A 20,413-nucleotide genomic window follows, 5' to 3' on the forward strand; every position below is an offset into this window, starting at 1 on the left:
CACACGTACCAAAACAAAAGCGTGCATATTTCCAACCGTTGCATAATCCGATCGTGAAGCTTTTCTGCTCTTCCACTTTACATCGATCGTTTCCGTCCTGCCTTCCTCTTCGGCGTTTCTCGAACACTTCGGCACGTTAAAGGGATCTTCTCAATCGCCAATCAAATTAATGCAGCTGGGGAAGCTGCGCTAGGTTGGGAATAATGAATGCAGGCAGGTGAGCGAAACAAAGCCACGCGGTGCATTCGGGTGGTGCTCGAGGCTCGATGGGAAGCCAACGGAAATGTGTTGTACTGCCCATGTAGTGCTGCAGGCTTGTCAAACATGGTTTTTTGATGAGATAATATTAATAATTCTACAAAAACTGAGCCCTCGAGAGTCAACTAATCAATTATTAATGACAAAAGGAAAATTAACAACACAAAGCTTGTACCTTTAATCAAGGTAAGATGACTGAATTGTATCAAAGCGCGTTTAGGATTAAATCTATTATTCGCTTTTAATTTTTAAAAATTTCCCTAATATATATGTAATTTAAAATCGGATTTTGATTCTTTGTTTTTGCTGATAAATACTAACACATCTACGCTTTTCTTTATATTTTTGCATAACTTTTCTTGCAAATTGCAGATCACTACTAATTGCAAATAAACATAAATATAAATAAATATACATATGAATATTTATAATTGCATATAAATTACGAAAACAACAATATTAAAGAAGGTTATCGCAAGATTTAACCGGCACGGGGAAGAAACGCTCGTAACCTTTGGTCATGAAATGAAGAATGCCACAGTTTGACACACCTGACCGAAACCCGAAGGAAAACCGATGTGAAAACCACACTGGGACACAAGGGATGATGGGAAAAGTGAAGCTTGCTTTTGCTTTCGTTTGGTACACAATCATTTTCTTACCACAACAGGGTGTCACATTTTCATCCGATTATGCTGCGATGAGCCGGAAAAACGAAAGCCAGCTGACCGTTGGAGGCCGAAGATTCCATTGTGTGATAGTGAAGCCGAAGCGAGAGCGAAAAAGAAAAACAAATGCACCAGTGTCCAATGAGTTATCGCTGGACGTTATCATTTCCCTTTCCCAGGCCACCATCGGCTGCAACAGCTGCTCCGTGTGTTGGTTTGGGGGGCGATGCTGTGAAAATGCATAATGAACCATTATCTATCTGCGGCCAATCTTGTTTTCCTTGTTCGTTCCGTTGTCAGTATTTTGGTTAAATTTGCTTCATCACTGATTTGAAATTAGTCGGTAAATGGGAGTCGGTGACCTCATGGGAGCACTGCCTAGAAACATGGGAAGCAGGGTATACCGTGGTGGAGATGTTTTAGATTTTGAACGAAATTTTCCCTTTCATGCGTAAATTATTCAATGCGAGTGCGGTTTGCCCATTTCATCGACGAAAGAAAAATGAAAAAATCACATCGGGTATTATTCACGATCAACCAGGCTTTACGTCTGTTCTTGATAGTTAAATGCTAGTGACGGTGGCATTAATTTGCGATTATGCTCAATCACATCCACACACTAACGCAAATTCGGAGTAGATTCAATTGGATGAAAGCTACAAACCACTTGATATAAGTTCCAAGTGAATCACCATAGATCTAGAATATGGAACAGGACCGAGCAGCCAAATTTTTCAATACTTCATAATAAAAAAAAATAAAATAATAAAAAAAATAAAATAAATATAATAAAATAATAAAATAAAATAAATAATCGAACTCGTTGTTTCTCCAATTTTTAATGACTAATTAATTCCTTAGATAAGTTCTATTGTTCTTCGAGGATTTAACATTCTTTACAAGCTCAGAATTCAGTAAATTTCTGATATGCTACAGCAGCTAGTCCAGCAAAGAAACCTAAAATAAGTTACTCTTGAATACGACCTGTTTACTTGGGTATCTTTGGATGCAATCTGCTATACTCCTTTGCGTATCTGTACTCAAGAGTAGACTGATGAGTACTTTCTAGGCATATCACTGCACATCATAGACATAGACAAGGTTTGGGGTTTTTATGTAACAGAATTTTATCTGTCACAATGCTTGAAATAAGAGCACTTGTACAACCTCGATACAAGTCCTCTGAGACAACGACTTTGTCCAAAGGATAATAATTTGGAGTCACTCAAATAAGGAGCAGTCTTTAATATCTTGTAGTCAGGTCAGATGTTGGCTGTTTATGCCATTTGAAGGACATTGTTAGACTAGTAAATGTCCTTTAGGTCGTCCAAATGGAGGGATAGAGAGATAAAAACCGTATTCCGATCAAAAAAAGGTCCTTCGGCTGAAATCACTCGTATATATTGATCACGATCACTATCGGCACTAACCGCTACTTCCCTGACGTTCAGGAGTGTCAAATTGCATTGACAGGTATGATAGACCAAAATTGGTATAAAACGTTAGGTGAAAAAAGCCATGACGAGGCAAACGATGTCGCTTTAGAATAAACTGTTCGAAGGACTCCGGCAGCAAATTAATACTACAAAGCATATATAACGCCGGATAAGTAAGATTATCCAAGTTCCATTTAACCGGGTGTCTGATTATTCGTGCAGCTCAGAAATGACAGTTCTAAATGCCCGGAATAAGAAACATATTCCGGGCAACACCATTGACGGAAAAATACCCAAATTTATATGATAAAATAACTTCAAATTCTTACAGAAAACAACAAATTTACAATTCAATTTGCAACAATAAAACACACATGAAAAATAAATTTTACTCTAGAAAAGACCTGCCACATGGCACATTGTACGCTAATTTTATCAAAAATAATATATGTGCCTACCATCCTTGTTATCCGATTATTCGGCAACTGTCGAATCCTGATGAGCACGGATAATCGGCGCTCTATTATAGTTAATTAGGAATCAATAATTATAATATCAATAAATTAATAAAATATTATAATAATAACTATTATTATTAATTAAGGATAATTTTAAAACTTATAATTCAAGCTACAAACTGATACGGAGTGATTTTGTCTTCAACATGAATTCGAACAACAAAGCCCAGCCAATTTCCGTTTTCGAATATAATATTACAGTTTCTAACAAGAATGAATATGCAATAATTCTTCACTTATCATCTACTATGAATGTTAGATGCTCTATTTGACTCTCCTTGAAAAGATGATACATTATTCCATACATTATCCCACCATTCGCTAAAAAGTTTCGATAACAACTATTTTAAAAAAAATAGTTCAATCCACCAAACCTCTCATCCGGCCATCCAGAAGCACATGGACACCGATGGACATCAATCGTGGGATAAGCTGCCCACAAGATGGCTTAATAATGCTCACCGCGCTCGAAACGAAACTCCCAAAAATCGGAAGCAGCTGCCTTGCCAATTTATTATGTGTGACATAAAACCGTACCCCGAAACAATCAAAACCAAATCACTAAACCCCGTCCGGTATCTCGGCTCAGCCACACGTCATATTTTGGCGCAACAATCCAACACACTCCCGGCGTAAAAGTGAGCGCGCATACGGATGGCTGTGGGGGGGGGAGGGGGGAGGTGCATTAATTTCACCAACGGTCCGGAATCGCTTCATCCATTTGGTCATTTGCCTAGGGTCGATCGATCATTAACGAGGGAAGCAGCTGGTGGTCAAGCTGGTTGAGTTGGGGCGACTTGTTTGCACGCGGCGACAAGCATACGAGCGCCCGGTATATTTATTATATCGGCTTTAGTAACGGGTGAGCTCCATGGCTCATTGGGCGATGGGTTTCCTTTTTCCTGGCCCTCTCACTCGGTGCGAACCAGCTTTCCGATGGGCGGAAGATGGGGAGGCTAACGATTATGCACCGGTTGAGCAGCACGTTTGCTGCTTACTCCGCGGTTACACCGATCGCGACTGTAAGAATGATCGAGATCATTGGGGGTTGGGTGGGTGCAGACTGAAGATTTCCGGTTGAGAGTTTAGTGCTATGAGAAATTAATTTAAAATCTAATACCATTAGGTCATTGCCACAAACAGTTCCTGGAGTGTGATGGAAGATGGCGCCGGATACGGCTGGACAACAAATGCATGAAATGCACTGCATTGGTGGACTTTTGATGAAAAATATGTCCCATTATATGATCGTCATTGGAAAACAAGTACAAATTCGTTCGAAACTTTAATACATCCGAATGTTAGAGTGTTTGCTAAATTATTTTGTTCACAGTATTGCGTTCTTATTCCCATTAAACGGTTTTAAGGATTTAAAAATGAACAACTTTCTACAATTTCAATACAAAATAAAGATTTTTAAAACGCTCTATTACTCCTTAAAAAGTTATAAGATATAAAAGATAACACGAACATTACTTAATAAACGTCTCGTCTCTACACAACTTCGTTTAACGTCGCTTGTTCATGTCAAGTTTAAATGTCTTTCTATCAAACTGTCTCAATCTTCCACCGTAGATTAAATTCCAGCCTCCTTTTTGTCTCTCCACTCGTTTATCTGCTGCGAAATCTGCTCCATTTTGGCAATCCCTTATCCCGTGTTGCATAAACGGCCAGCCCGGTACAGGGGCGGCACCACATTATGAGCGATATGCAAAACAAGCCTTTCGCAAGCAAAACAAAAGATAATCACGGTACGCAAAAGACAACACTCAACACCTGTCAACCGTGCCACGCCACGAAACGGTGCGCCTGAAAACGAAAGTGTCAGTTCCGCTGCATCCGCTTTCGTCGGGGTGCGTACCGTTTGCGAGGATGCTTATGGGTGGCTGGGGGGAATTAAATCGCGCGTGCTCATAACAGACGTACGCAAAAACAAAACCACCCCAACGCAACCACCCAAACACAGCCGTAATGGTAATCAAAACGAGAGAAAAACTAACCCCCCACTTCCCTCTAGGTCTCAGGGCCCCAGAGATCCAGCTCACGGGACCGGATGAGCCACGGGCAAAAACGAGCTGCCGAGGATGTCGAGGGAGAAAAGAGAGCGAGCTGGACCGGAGCGAGTTTTCCCACTACACCGCACACCGTTTATTTGGGGAGGGAGGGGAGCACACAGAGACGGAAGTAGGGGCACCACACGAAAATGCGCTCCGAAAGACCGGACCCCGCAACGGCGACGGAGAAAATCTATAAAACTCGCCCGGTTTCGGCGAAATGCAACACACTTTTCCCGTTGGCCTTGCGAGGCGAAAGTGATCGTACACGTGGTGTGGGTCGCGCTAGTGATCGAGTAGGAACTGAACTCTCGCGCGTCGAGAAAAGTGCATACGGCGGAGTGTTTGGAGGAAGTTAAGCTTTGTGAAAGGACATTATTAAAAAAGGAAGCAAAAAATGGCTTATTTCAGTGTTTTGAGTGAAATGGCGTTCGTAGTGGTGCTAGCAATGGTGAGCACAGTGTTAGCAGGGCGTACCTTATTTCTCGGTCGGGAACCACCACGTACGCTGCAAATGATCGGTTCCGCAAATCCGCGGATGCTGCACAAGATCAGTACGGATCTGCAGCCCGACACCTCCAAAGTGGTGCACATTCAGGCGCCGTACTACATCGAACGGCCGAAACCGCGCACCAAGAAGTTCCAGCCCTGGATTCCGCGCGGCCAACGGTTCGTGTCCTCGTCGGGGGTCGGATCGCTGCAGCAGCATCTTTCCGCCGGTCCGGTTTCGTTCGGTACACCTTTCCCAGCGCGGGAAGCCCCCTTCCAAGCGAAACCCATCCTGCCGAACGAGTTTCTCGCCAATCCGGGACCGTACGACACGCCGTTCGTGCCGGTAATGAAACCAAGCCCCGTGAACCCGCTTCACGTCGAACATCCCGCCCCGGAGATTATGTTCGAACCGATCAGTATTCTCCCACTGGAAACACCCTCTTTCGCGACGATACGCAACCACGTGAACTATCTGAAGCAGAAGCAGAATGCATTCTTTGAAGGGCAGGGCCGCGAGTTCGGTTTGGGTGGTGCCACGGTGCCGGATGAGCTGGAGTACTTCAGCGAACATGACAAACGGATTGGCGAAGGTGCTATACACAACGGTGATTCCGATCGTACGGGTGGTGAACGGAACACACTTTCCGAGCATGATTTTGGACAGAACGATCGCAAGTATGATCGACGTGGTAAGGCGATGGCATCGGCGAAGGGAGAGGATCATGAGGAAGAGGACGAACAGTCTGAAGAGGACGATTTCTATGACTCGGAGGGGAAACAGTATCAGGATGATGATTTCGAAGATTCACGTGATGAGACGGACCGAGCGGCTGCATTCGAACCGAAGAAGGTGTACACGCAGGTTAGACATCGCGACATAGTACGACACGAGCCACGATCAGGACGTGAGGAGAATGTGGAAGAGAATGAGGATGAAGAGGACGAGGAAGAGAGTGAAGATCATGATCAAGATGGAAAAGGAAATGGCAAAGAAAAATCACACAACCAAGAGGATGACGACGAAGAAGACGATGAGGATGCGGAAGGTGATCACCAAGAGCGCCACCACCGGCGACTCCCGATACGTGAGCGTGTTAACCTGGAGCGTAAGAACATCGTCTACACGGAGAAAGGACGCCAAGCGCACAACTTTGATCATGGTTCGGAAGAATCGTTCGGCGAATTCGAACAGAAGGAGGAACCGAAATCGAAGCGTCGGAACAGAATAAAACGATCGGCTGAGGACATGCCAGAACCAGCCATTTCCAATAGGACGCTTTCCGATCAGATTGTGGACGTGCTAGCAATGGTGATCTTGGGCAACGAAACTCTACCCCTCCCGGAAGCGTTAACCGATCCACGTGAACTGCATGGTGAAGAACTGATCAAGTTCCTAGACGAAGCGATCCAAAACACCACACAGTACCTACCCGAAGGACGGCTGAAGGAACGCGAAGTTATAAGCATCGTGTCCCCACCGAGCAATGTGGTGAAGTTCCCATACTACAACCGTCCGGCGAGTGATATCGACGTTGATTCAGCGTTACGATACGCGGAAAATCTGACGAGCTTCAGCACTGGACTGTACGATGCCAAAACGGCGGATGGTGTGGAGTGTAACGAGGTGGACGTTGAGCTGGAGGATGAACCGGAACCCATCCCGGAAGATACGTCCGGCGAAGGTTTCAAACCGATTCGACGGCTCAAGGGTTTGGGCGATAAGATAGATTGCTTGAAGCGAAAACACTTCGGCAGCGAACCGCTCGATAATCCACTGTTTCGGGAAGAGTTTGTTGGGGTAGTGCCGCGGAAGATGTACGTTGGTAAGGGCACAACGCCGGCCGTCCCTGCGCAACAGAGCCAGCAGCCACAGCCCAATCCAGCTGTGGCGGTTTACAACGACGTAATACGCCACATCAAGAAGCATCTCGCTAGTCAGCAACGTCGCAAAAATTCCAAAGCGGACACGGAGCAAGACACGGTGATGATCGCGGTACCGCGCATACTGCGCTTAGATCACGAAGATCCCGAACTGACCGGAACGCATCTGAAGCGTGAGGCCCGCTTAGCGTTCCCGCAGGCGAACCCACTGCCCGTTTCCAACCACATCAGTGTGCCGATCTTCGACATCAGTAAGTTCGTGCCAAGGTTTATGATGCGCCCGAATAAGGATCTCTTTGCGGAGCAGGACCTGCCCGTGACGACGGTGAGGACACCGCGGGTAAGCAGCCCCAAGGTGCGTCTGCAGACGTTGGTTAGAACGGCGGAACAGCTGGCAGAAGGTGCGGTCGCCGTTGAGGAAGGCGTGGAGCAGATACTGACCACGGAGCGAAACCCGGTGCGGGACGATATAGCGGATGCGTTCGATGATGTACTAGCCAAACCGAATCAACTGCCCGCACCGTTGCAACCCATAAAACAGTACAGCGTCGTTGAGAAGGACACCAAGGACAGTGGACCCGAGGCGACATTCAACAAGTCGGGACCGCCGTACGCGGCACTTGCACTAGAACCACCGGTGGCGCAAAGTATTCTAAAGCAGCGTATTGCCCCGCTGGAGCGTAATCATCTCGATCTGGCAAAGGCGAAACGATTTCCAACGAAGAAGATACCGCGAAAGACTAGAAGACCCTCAGTCACACGAAAGAAGGTGCTCGTGTTCTATCACTGACTGTGAGCGCCGGTGATCCGGGTTGTATTATTATCTAGTTGTTATTTATTTGCTATTAACGTAACTATAGTTACACTAACCTTACATTACACACGAATAATTTCAGTTCCTGTAGAAAATGGTTTTTTCCGCGTAGTAGGTCACACACTTTTTTGCCGGTTTGATGTTTGGAGTGGCGTTGTTTATTGACACAATAATGGCGGTAATGACAGCGCATGCACTCCAGCTGTCAAAGTGTTGTTTTGAAAACATTTTCAAACAAACGACAGTAGTGATGGGTAGTGACCGGTAGTAAAACTAAACGCTAATGTGAAAAAAGTCGTAAGATGCAAAAGAATGCCACGGCACGACCGCTAGCGAGAGACAGCACACGGCACTGCACACAAAACAAAACAAGAGCACTAAGGAAAAGGAAATGCGCACGTACAGTCGCTTTAGAGAGTTGTAATTTTCGTTTTAATTGCAAAAGGGGAAACAGACACAACGAAGAAAAAAATCAATTCAATTTTCTTTGATGGAGCAACAGCAACCGGAGAGGATGTTACAGGAAAAAAAAACTCCCCAGCAAACAATTCACCTCTCGGCACATTCGCTTCGCTAATTAAAGACAGTAAGATTTCACCCGCCTATAATCCCCTCCGTGTTGGGATCCCTATTAATTGAAAGTGAGCACACGTCAGCCACTTGTGTACAGCATCACCCCGCAGTAACAAAAAGAGGACGTTAATAGCATCCACCTACATTTCCGAATGCACTTTCCGGCACTCGGCCGGTGGTAGTAAACAAAACCGATCAATGCAAAGATGGCAAGATTTCTAGGCGTCTCAAACGATCGGGATCTCATCGTCAGTGTGTGCAGTGAGCAAGGGAAGATTGAAGTCCCGCTTGGATGAGAAAGTTCCGGCGGCAGACGATAAACGTCCAACCAGCTCGTAAGCGGTGACAGGTGTGAAAATGTGGCCTTCGGGACTGGGAACAGATCCAAGCGGTCAATTGTGACGAGTGTTGTGACGTTATGCAACATTGTGCGCCAACGATGATTAGTGTGTTAATTAGGAAAGGGTCCGCCAGGTGTGGCCGATTAATTGACCCCACGCTGCGAGAAGATAAAAAAGCGCACAGTGATGGGAGAAAAGATGAATGAATGAAGAAATGTGTACATGCAGAACCACGGCAATACGCGGGCCTCGGAGGACACATTGCATTGTAAATGCTTCGTTAATTTTAATAAACCAATCAACATGCTTGACATGTTGTTAAAGCAAATGTTTCTCGATTTTGATTCATAAATTTAAACTGTATTTGATAAAACTACAAACAAAATGATCAGGGGAAAAGGTAAGGTTTTGTTTTATGCTTTTTGGCAAGCTTACGGAACTGTTCTAATATCACAATATTTTTTTTATTGTTTTAACGAATGATTAAGTACAAATTACAAATTAATAATTAACGAAGAACAATCAATTTCCCATAGAGAGCTTCATGAATTCGAAGCAAAAACTAAAAGACATTTTTACCAAATTCTTTAAAAAAAAAAACCTGAAATATTTACGCTACTTCAGTGGTTTTTCATTTACTTCTTTTTGGCTTAAGTTTATTTTACTTTATTAAATAGTTACATTTCGTTTTTAATTATTGAGAACCTACTTAAGACTTCAATTTGTAAATGTTTTGAGATGATTCATGAAAGGAGGAGCTATAAACTTATCATCCTAAAATCAATATATTTTATTAGTGTTCTTACTCGATACAATTCATTGCGCTATATTAAAATGTATGCAAAACCAAGAAAAATCATTCCTTATTTAGTTATTTACGATATTTCACCATTTTCCATCAAAAAAATTCAGTTTTAAAATGACTTATTTATATATCTCCATAATCGTCTATAGTAAATGGCTGAGACAAACTCAACTTAAATCTTAGAATAAAGATTGCTATTTCTTTTATATGTGGGATGGACAGGGTGTCTCCAAAATTGATCAATAGTAAGTAGTCTTCAAAATCAAGCAGTCTTATGTTTATGTAAAGGACTGTAAGTACTCTACATAACCCATAAAGAAATTTATTGTTAATGAACTTATGTTTTACCAATTTCTAGAGTTTAGAGTTTATAAACTCATCGGAAATAAAATCAATGGGACAAAAAATGTTAATATTGAAGAAATGACCCCAACTTTGATTAATCATTAACAAAAACTAACAATTATTTACACTTACAGGGATTTTACTACAATCTGCTAAACCTAGACCGTCTGCTCAAACTCAAAGTCAAAACCTAAAGCTAACTCATGAAGACGTCGGATTCGGCTACGTGAAAAGAATTAAAAAAGAACAACTGCCTAAGATATAATATTTCAAAAAGATATCAACCATCAGACGTTTTAGATACGATTAACCGTACTACGGCACCCAAGAAACACCGTAAAGAACTTCCATTTGCAACTGCAGTTTCTTGCACACACCAAACTACACTGCACATAACACAATTTGCATTCTCACCGCTGGAGATGGAAGGTGGCAAAAAAATAGTAAACAAACAATAAAAGCTCCACACCTCGCGCGAACGCATAGCGCCACTCATTCGTCATTGGATGCTGCAGGGCCATTCGCTTGTGTTTGGTGTCGGAGCGATGGGAATGGGAATAGAACGAACGTTCTGGAACACTCTGTACTGGCTGGTTAAAAACTGGCAATCGGTGAAGAAACTCATGAAGCAAAACACTTCCACACGTAGTACATTCCAAACAGCTGTGGGTTACTTAGATAGTTAGCAGTTACCATCTGTTCCGGGACCAAGTGGCCTGGTTGCCCCATTTATCGGTATGGTTGCATTTGATTAGAATTTAATTGAGCGCTCTGATCCGGGAACCAGGCTTGCTGCACATTCCCTGAATAATAGCTAACCAAATGGGGAATCGATACATGCGATGCGCGGTGGTGGTTGACGTTGTTCAATATGACTATATAAATCACACTGCATCATCAAACGGCACGTACGGCAACAGAGACCACGGCTGCAGAACGGTTCACTGATTCCCGTTCTCAAATGCTAATCGCTACCGCATGATACACACAGGCACGCACGAACGATCGTCGTGCGATCAGGTGTTGCTATAAGCGATCAATTGCCCTTGATCCCACTTGGCGTGTCCATTTCATAATATAGGGATTGCGTCCACTTTGTCGTTGTTTTTTGTTCCTTTACTCCATACGCTCCCCGCGCCGAGCAAACACCAAATCAAACAAGGTCCAACAGTCTTCAATCAGAAGCGACCACGATCACCTGCTTGAGCTGATCACGGCCGATAATGATGATGATGATAATGGTGATCGCACCTCAACCGGCAATGTACCTTCTTAATCGATGCATATTGTTTTTTTACAGCCCTATTAATCCGATCGGTATTGTTACGCGATTTGTGCAGGAATAAAAAGAAATCCACTCTACTCACACTTGTTTAGTTCCGTTGTTGCGCAATCCCAATTTTCTATCATTTGCCCTTTTGGTTGTTATTTTTTTTTTCGAAATGTTGCCTTCATGTGCAACATTATTTTGGCATCTTGTGCCAGGCTTACCATATGGCTTCTAGCGCTCCCCGACGTTTAACTTTACTGCGAGTTATATCCACCCCAGTGAGTTGAGTGACGAGTCTTATTGTTGACATAACTAGGGACACAGCCAACGTACTCCCATTCGTATTTTGCTGATTTTGTTCCGGTTTCTTTCCGGAACGAGTTTATTTGTTACACGTGCAAAGATTTATGTCACTTTGTTTTTCTCTCTGTCTTTGCCGCACTGTCCAGCTGGATTCGGAACTCGGAACAATTCCGGACAGCAATCAATAAAACTGCCCATTATTGGGGCTCACTGTCTCTTTCTCTTCGCAGATGTTACGCAGTTTCATTTTAGTGCGTAGATAGGATCAATGAAGGTAAGCTTCCGAATTGTGGTGATTGTAAAGTGTATCATACAACAAACAGTGGCAAAAATGGGCGATAAGAAAGCGAGAAAATTCGAACTCGTAAAGCGCGCTATGGCTTGAAACCGTTTGGCAGATCAAATAGACCGATAGGAGTTAACCGTTTGGGCAATCGATTGTTTTGACACGAGGAAGCTGTTGCTACTAAATTATTCATTGAATTCATAACTTATAAATACCAATTTTTCCGGCCGAGTTCCGTGCCGGATAAGGCCGGTCGAGAAAGGGTGACCTTTCACGGTTTGGAGAAGGAAATGTCTTCAAACGAATGTGGGTTGTATCTTAGACGAAGTTACCTTTAGTAACTAACATAAGTAAATAACAATTTTTCATTGTATCAAAAGATTTAGACTTTTCTTAATTTCTTTTATAAAGATATTATGTGAAACTTGTTAAATTCTGATACATTTATGATTTATATCTACAGATAGCCCTTGAGCATTGAAAAACTTCAAGATCTGTAAAGAGTGTAAAGAGAAATGTTTGTCTTAACACGTGTTTGTGCAAACTGCTAAATGTTTATGAAGGTGTTGGATATTGACAACATGGGTCCCATTCCTACTGAGGAAGCTTCTGAAAGAAAACAAGCACATAAAAGTAAAGTATCTTGTTCTATCCGGTGTGTTGAACCTCTGGAGAGCGAATAAATTCGGATGATTCATTTTTTCGAGCACTCTGCTAGGGTATCTTCAACCTTGAGTTGGTGGGCTTTCTGTAGATCATGCCACATCAACGATTTCTCGTCTCGTATCTAATCGTTTTGCTCTTGATGGACATATGTTGCGTATTGATCAGGCAACGTCAAAACTGTTTTGCTGCGAAGTGCATTTAAACCGAAACCGTAAAACTTTCCTTGCTGAACGCGATGGAATTGATCAATAGGTTCCCGAATGCATTATTAAGCGCCATTTGTTCACCCCAGCGGCGGATCAAACGGTAGGCGGAGTAAGCGGTCGCTGTTGGGGGCCCCAAAAAATTTGTGCTGATTGTGCGATTTTTGGAAATTTAACAGCAGAGTTAATTTATAGCAAAAAAAATAATTTGAATGTTAAAAAATTGATCAAAAATATCTTCCTTGGTTATATAAAACATTTGTTTCTATGTAATAAATTAAAGGCAGAGAAGAATATCGGCTTTGTGATTTTAAAGTATGAACGAAACTGCGCCAGGATTTCCGAATGTATAGTACCAGGAGAGCATCCACGGAAGTGGTAGCACCTAGTACAGCAATTTTGCTCGAAAACTACCGAAAAACTGCTTCAAAAACTACAAGTTTTCGAATGTTTAGTACCAGGAGAGCATACCACGGAAGAGGTAGCACCTAGTACAGCAATTTTGCTCGAAAACCACCGAAAAACTGCTTCAAAAACTACCAGTTTTCGTATGTTTAGTACCAGGAGAGCACACCACGGAAGAGGTAGCACCTGGTAATTATGCCTGCCTGAAGGTATGCAATGTTTAAACACTTCCATACAAACCAGCTGTTTACAGATTTCCGATACCAGGAGAGCATGTTTTTCGAGAGGTAACACCTGGTACCAGCCGAGTACCAGGATGTTGCACGACACATGTTGCACAACACATGTTGCGCAACATATGTTGCACAACATCTGGCATGCACCATATGTTGCGCGACATATGTTGCGCAACATCTTGCGTGCAACATCTTACATGCAACAACTTGGGATTGCAATTGTGGTCGAAAACCGCCGAAAGGTATGCAATGTTTAAACACTAATTTTCCCGTTAATCGAGAAAAATTTCTTCGAAAACCACCAGTTTCCGAATAAATAGTACCAGGAGAGCATCCACGGAAGAGGTAGCTCCTGGTACTGCGCCGTAAGGTATGCAATGTTTACATAGTGTATAAAAATTGCATACCTTACGGCGTTTATATGGTGTATAAACATTGCATACCTTACGGCGTTTAAATAGTGTATAAACATTGCATACCTTACGGCGGTTATATAGTGTATAAACATTGCATACCTTACGGCGCAGTACCAGGAGCTACCTCTTCCGTGGATGCTCTCCTGGTATTATACGTTCGGAAACTGGTAGTTTTCGAAGAAATTATTCTCGATTAACGGGAAAATTTTGAATATTGCATACCTTTCGGCGGTTTTCGAGCAAAATTGCTGTACTAGGTGGATGCTTTCCTTGTATCGGCAATCTGAAAATAGCTGGTTTGTATGGAATTTCGTACCAGCCGACGGAAAGTTTGAGCTAGATGAAGAATGCTTTCCGTTTCATCCATCTTCCTTGCACTAGCGATCGCTCTCACAGCGATACCATAGATAAATACATAAATCACTATCAAAACTAGATTAGTACGGGATCGATCGATATAAATAAAAGAATTTCAATCGATCGCAACAATTAAATGCAGCATATAGCGTTTCAGCATGGACCCTTGAAACCTGTATCGTCTATCAACTCGGACGATAAGTTGAACCATGTGCAGATCGGAATGCTATTAAACGGTTGATTGAAGAACATTATTGTTCTCTAAAATACTGATAAAACGGTTAATTAGTTATTACATATTTTACATTTGGTTTAAATAACTTTTTAACTTCGTACAATATAATTTTTATTCAACGCTCTGACTATTTGTACTCAAAAACAATCTTCTGTTTCATTTGAAAACATAAAAACTGTGGCTATAAAACTTTTAAAAATCCATTTACATAATTTCTGTTATGCACTGTTGTTACACGCCGAGTTTCTTTGGCAGACCACGCGAAGGACTGGTCCTTTTGCTGAAGTCTCAGAGCGACGGTAACGGAGTTTTCTCAGTGAAACAGAGGTGGTGATTCGTCCCGCTTACCAGACCTTCCCGCTAGTTGCTCCTCATCCAATGCTTGGGGAGCCTATTCAAACAGAAGCGGGTAAGGTACCGGAAACCAGAGCTCTGATAAATGAAACCAGCTGTTTGTACTTCAACCGATTTACAAAAAACACTTTATCGAACAATTGCTCCCGCTTATATATCAATTTTTAAAAAATGTCATAGCTTCCTTAAACTATTTCACTGCGGTTTACAATTTTACATTTTCGTATGGTTACTTCGATTCAAAATTCCAAGACGCGACAATTGTTGTTTGTGCTGTTAGCTATTTTCCCAAATACTAACCCCAAAACGTGAGTTACACCCTCTTCGTAGCAGAAAGGTGCGTTAGGAAATGAAGTAGTTCAAAAGGCAGATAGCTAAACAAACAGCTTTGCGGCACGTTGAAACGCACGCACTTTGCTTAATTGCACTAAACAATTTTACCTTCAGTGAAGATCGTCAACGACGGGTCGGTTCTGTTCGGCAGCAGGAAGTACCGGGTCGAAGCAAGCAGCAAAGATGAGGCAGCCTCCTGTCTAACGGACTCATTATTTGTGGCTCTATTGTGGATCACCGTACGGTGACAGTACCACTACAGAGATGCTGTTCGATTGACAAACGACGCTTCGAACAAACCGTCCGAATGGACAACACGCTCGAAACGTGCGCCGGCAGCACATTGGTCAGCTTAATTATAAATGCGCATCACCGTTAAGATCGTTGGATTGAGCTCCTTTTTACTTCTGCCATTAACACGAACCGCTCCAACCGGCACGATCTTATCTGACCGTTCAATGGCATTCCGATCGGTGCAGGGTTCGGCCTACCATTGCCGAGTCCCCGAGTGGACGGACGATACAGTTCTCAAGGTTCCGCGCTCGTCCGGATGGTCACAGAAACAATCGAGTCGTCAAACTGTATGAGTCAGCTTTTTGACGTCCGGCACGAACCAACCAGCCCAGCCAAGTGTCATCTGCTGCGAAAGGGAAAGTCTGCTGGCTGGCATATCCGGATGCCGCATCGACACTGGTTGCATAATGTGCATCTCGCATGCATTCGCGGTATGCATTGCACCTGCTAGAACGTGATACAATTATACCAATAAATATCGTGTACAGTTCCATCAGCCGTGACGTTGTGTGGGATTAAACTGTCGCTAACGGCTCAATTCCTGTGATGTGGGTTTATGTCTGTTTTTATCCCACGAGATCCGACTGGAGCCGATTGGATTGGATAATTGAATTAAAATAATAGACCAGCAGGCATTTAATCGACTAGCAGGAATTTACAGCGCTGACGTGATGGCATCCAACCTGGGATGGGTTTGATAGACTTCAATGGTGCGAATAAATCAATTTTTGATGTTTGATAAAGACAAGAAGATGCTGTTTTATATTGAAATATAGTCCCTATTTGAGTTCATCATCAATCACACAAAAATTGAACAACAATTCGACAACAGAGCACTTAATAATAAATATACCGAAGCAATGTATGAAGAAAACAAAGTATATTATTCTTATTAGTATTCTTAATTAAGTATATTATTGTGTTTAATTATCCTTTTTTGAATTTCTTAACATTATACGCCTTGTTACGTGTATCTTGAATCAACTCGTATATATAAGACGACGTCCTGCACCTACAGTGCATAACATAACTATAGATCTACTAGGTTTTTTATCCCACTAGTCAAAGTTGAAGATAGCAATTAATTAAAAATTTAAAAAATTGTATCATAAAAATCATTTCTTGTACATATTTTCTTATATAGTTTGTTTCGTTCTTTACGAAAGAAATAATAGTGTGCATAAAAATAAGCACAAATTTTCGCAAAAGAAGTACGCTAAACATATTTTTTTATCATAACTTTGTCAAACACCAATTTTATCATGGATCTATTGATTTTTTAGGTTTTTGTGCATTTTATGTAAAGTGAGTCACGGTTCTGTCAAGATTTGAACCCAAGGCCGCTCAACGTTTTGCTCAACTGAAAGTCGTTAATATTATAATACAATACAATTTATTTTTAAAATAACCACGCAAACATAATAACATAAAACACACCTCTTCATACAAATTTGCATTATTTTTTTCAACAAATTCTATTATAAAATAACATTCAACTGTAAAACGACCAGCAAGATCACTACTACTACTTTGCTACTAATTGCTGTAGGCCTTTAGTAAATTAACTACAATAAATGCAGCTATGTGCTCCAAATAAATCATTTTGAATATTTTTCGTTACTATTTCGTATTTCGATTATTTATTTTTTGTTGAAATACTCATTTAAAAATAGTGACCATCGTTTTAAATCAAACAAACACAAAAAACACATTTGTTCCCTAATAAAATCCCAAAACAATGTGTAACATCAAGCTAGCATTTTAAAGACAGCGAGCAAACTAAACAATACTGAAATTTCTAACCATTAGTAGCACACCCACACCGAAAGTGTGCCATTCTGCCGTGGCCCTCTGCCACGAACAAATGCCCCCCGCCTGATTAGGAAGTCATGGTCAGATCGACACCCTTCATCAGCGCACCTCTGGCTCTCTTTAAGGGCAACCGCAAACATAAACCGTCCCGCGCTCGCGAGTTCCTCCCCAATGCCCCAGCACTGTTTGCACAGATGCGTGGGATTTTCTGACCGGCGCGAAACAGAACGCAGCCCGAGCACGTGAAGAAAATGCTGACCCATCGCTTCGGTATGCAAATCATCGGCAAAAATAGGCGACTTCACAACGGCTTCAAGGCCGTATCGGATAATGCACACAAGCACACATCCGCGCACGGAAGAAAGCATTAATAGGAAAGAGACAGAGAGGGAGATGGAGAGAGAGGCAAACATTAGAGAAGCATTAAATATTAATTAATAATCGACCATGTCCAACATACTGCTAGCATATCATTTTCTCTTCGAAACGAGCTGACGAGCTCGATGTTTCCCGCACAAAGCGCCACAATGTAGGCATGGGAAAACACTGCGGGAATTGGGCCGGGGGGCAGCAGGGGGGGCATGGTACGTTAGTTTTCCCGCTAAACGCACATCAAATTTGTCATTGGCCTAGCCACACCGCACACCACGGTTTGCAGAACAATGCGTCGTGTTGCACATCTTAATATGGCTTACCCATTAACTACCCAGCATAAAGTTGCAATTGCAGCCACCGCACCGGTGGAATGGAGGAAGAAGACACAATCAAGAGGAAAAACAAAGTACAGCATAAACTCACCATCATCATGCCGGATAATGTACGCGATCGCACACGATCGTTTATCGGTAGGGTGGTGGTTGAGTGCGTGTGTAAACTGAGCACCCTCGCTCATTAAGGTGCGTCGGCGCGGGGGAAAATCTCACCCCATCATGCATCCACACCGAAGAGATCGATTCAAACCCTCAAGAGAATGGACAGTAAGGGGATGTTTCATTTTTTCCCCGCGCAGAAAAGTGATGCGAAAATTGTACGCCGGGCGCAACACAAAAACGCAAGAAGAAGTTTTCCGATCGGGGCTATTGAGTGACGGGGCCAGTGGAGGGCTCATAGGGCTGACCTATCAAATCATCCACCCACCCACTTGGGTGGTGTGTGGTTGTGCAAAAAAAAAAACACATAAACACCCCACTCAGTACATCCGACAGCGGGGAGTGGTAAACGGTGCCACTAATCAAACCGAAAAACACCATGCGTCCGCTTGCTTCGTGGGAGAAGCTACGCGTCTCCCACTCCGAACCGGAATGCGACCCGTACCGATAACGCGGCTTCCCCCTTTCGGGTAGAACACATCATGCTGCATGCTGCAGCTACGCTTGGCGAGGTTAACGCCAGCGTGTATATAAGCGCACCGGATAACCGATTGATCGTCAGTCAGTTCTCGAACTCGCCTTCAAACCAGTGGCAACACAGCTTCACTAAGAAAGTGACCCAACGCGTTCTGTTGCGCACAAGCCAAAGCAATAACCCAAAACCACTACCCCCAAACAATGGCATCGTTCAAAGCTGTAAGTGTTTTTTTGCGTAAAAGTGTGTGTATTTGCGTGTGTATCTTCCTAAAGTTTTAAATAACGTCAAGTGATTGTAAACATGAAATAACTAAAATGATAACAAGTGATGTGGGTTCGTCGCTTGTTTTTGTACGACGGTTACGTTCGTTGAAGTCTTTTGTTTGAATTCAGTCGTTATTTGAATTCCTGCTCGTTTTCAAGTGCAGTACATCGGTTTAGGATGTTGTATTTGAGTTTTTGTATTATAAAACAGTGCCAGAGCGTTTTAGAGCTTTGAAGAATATGGTTTAAACGTAAAGGAATCCCGGGTTCGTCGCTTACTTTGTAGGAGCAATGAAACAGACATTAAGCAATATCATTGCGCATCTCATCTCAGTAACCAAAGACAATTTACTTCATCATATTTTCTTTGAAAATTTACTTTTAAATTTTATATTTGTTTTACGATTATCCCAGCAATTAATTCATCAACGATATTAAAATGTTATACATAGAACTGATTGGAGCACATGTTACCCTTATCAACCGATGCTTCTCTTACACACAGACCCTGTTCTTCGCCCTCGTCGCCCTCGTCGCGATCGTGTCGGCCATCCCTGCTCCGCAACAACCGGCTGCAGCCCGGCAACCGATCGAGCCCCGACCAGCGGCCGCAGCCGATGCAGCGGACGAGCTGGAGGCCGGTGCCGACGATAAGGATCTGAAGGGTGCTTCCTCGTTCGGCTACGGTTACTATGGCTACCCGGGCAGCTACTACGGTGGATATGGATACCCGGGATACGCTTACAGCTATGGATGGGGTCGTGAGTTACCGGAAGCAACGTCAGCAGCAGGATTGTATTAATGTGTGTTTCTTCTCCCCCTTCTTCCCGCAACAGGCTACCCGTACTACCGTTACGGAGGACTGTACGGAGGCTACTGGTACTAAGCGTGTGTGCTAAAACACCCATTACGCCATTGCCATCACGCACCCGGATAAGTAACGCCCCACGCATTGATCTGTCTCACCGGAATAGCAACCTATACACCCATTCACCACTGTCCGTTGTCCGTCTTTTTTACTGTTAGCTCTCGTACCTCTTCCGGTCGATACTTCTCATGAGACCAACCCTTCCAACCGATCACAAACTTGACTCAACTGTTTTGTTTAAGCAAGATCGCAGGTATCTCTCTTCGTTCTTATATTAACGTTTCCTACCCCGATCCGTTTCGGTGTTGCTAGCTTTGTTCCAGTACTAGTGTGTTAACGTTTATATTTATACAAAAAAAATACAAAGAAAAACCAAAACGCTGCCGTTCGAAAGAGGAAACAATGAAACAAACAAAAAAAATCATAAACTGGAAACTTTTGTACATAATGGTTATTCTTTTTTTCTAATAAAAAGAGCATAAACTATAAACAACTGAGTGTTTAACTGATCGATGATCGTAACTAGGAAAAAATATATTGAGACATGTGATTCATATTATAACAATACGAAAGGGGAGAG

At 42.8% G+C, this 20,413-nt stretch overlaps 2 protein-coding genes across 3 annotated transcripts; both read left to right on the plus strand.

Annotated features, from left to right (window-relative positions):
• The first annotated feature begins 5,331 nt into the window (after positions 1–5,331).
• Positions 5,332–8,097, plus strand: LOC128305037 (uncharacterized). Its single transcript, XM_053042315.1, has one exon. It carries the CDS (start codon positions 5,332–5,334, stop codon positions 8,095–8,097), a length of 2,766 nt encoding a protein of 921 aa, XP_052898275.1.
• Positions 8,098–18,789: 10,692 nt separating this feature from the next.
• LOC128303988 (prisilkin-39) lies at positions 18,790–20,342 on the plus strand. Of its 2 annotated transcripts, none has more exons than XM_053041098.1 (3): positions 18,790–18,920; positions 19,471–19,726; positions 19,802–20,342. In XM_053041098.1, the coding sequence occupies exons 1-3, from the start codon at positions 18,903–18,905 to the stop codon at positions 19,849–19,851; spliced, it is 324 nt and encodes a 107-aa protein (XP_052897058.1). In that variant the 5' UTR covers positions 18,790–18,902; the 3' UTR covers positions 19,852–20,342. The 2 variants fall into 2 exon arrangements, with proteins under 2 accessions (XP_052897058.1, XP_052897059.1); XM_053041099.1 differs by having other exon boundaries at positions 19,471–19,723.
• Positions 20,343–20,413: the final 71 nt, after the last annotated feature.

Source organism: Anopheles moucheti, chromosome 3 (assembly GCF_943734755.1).
Source record: "Anopheles moucheti chromosome 3, idAnoMoucSN_F20_07, whole genome shotgun sequence".
NCBI lineage: Eukaryota > Metazoa > Arthropoda > Insecta > Diptera > Culicidae > Anopheles > Anopheles moucheti.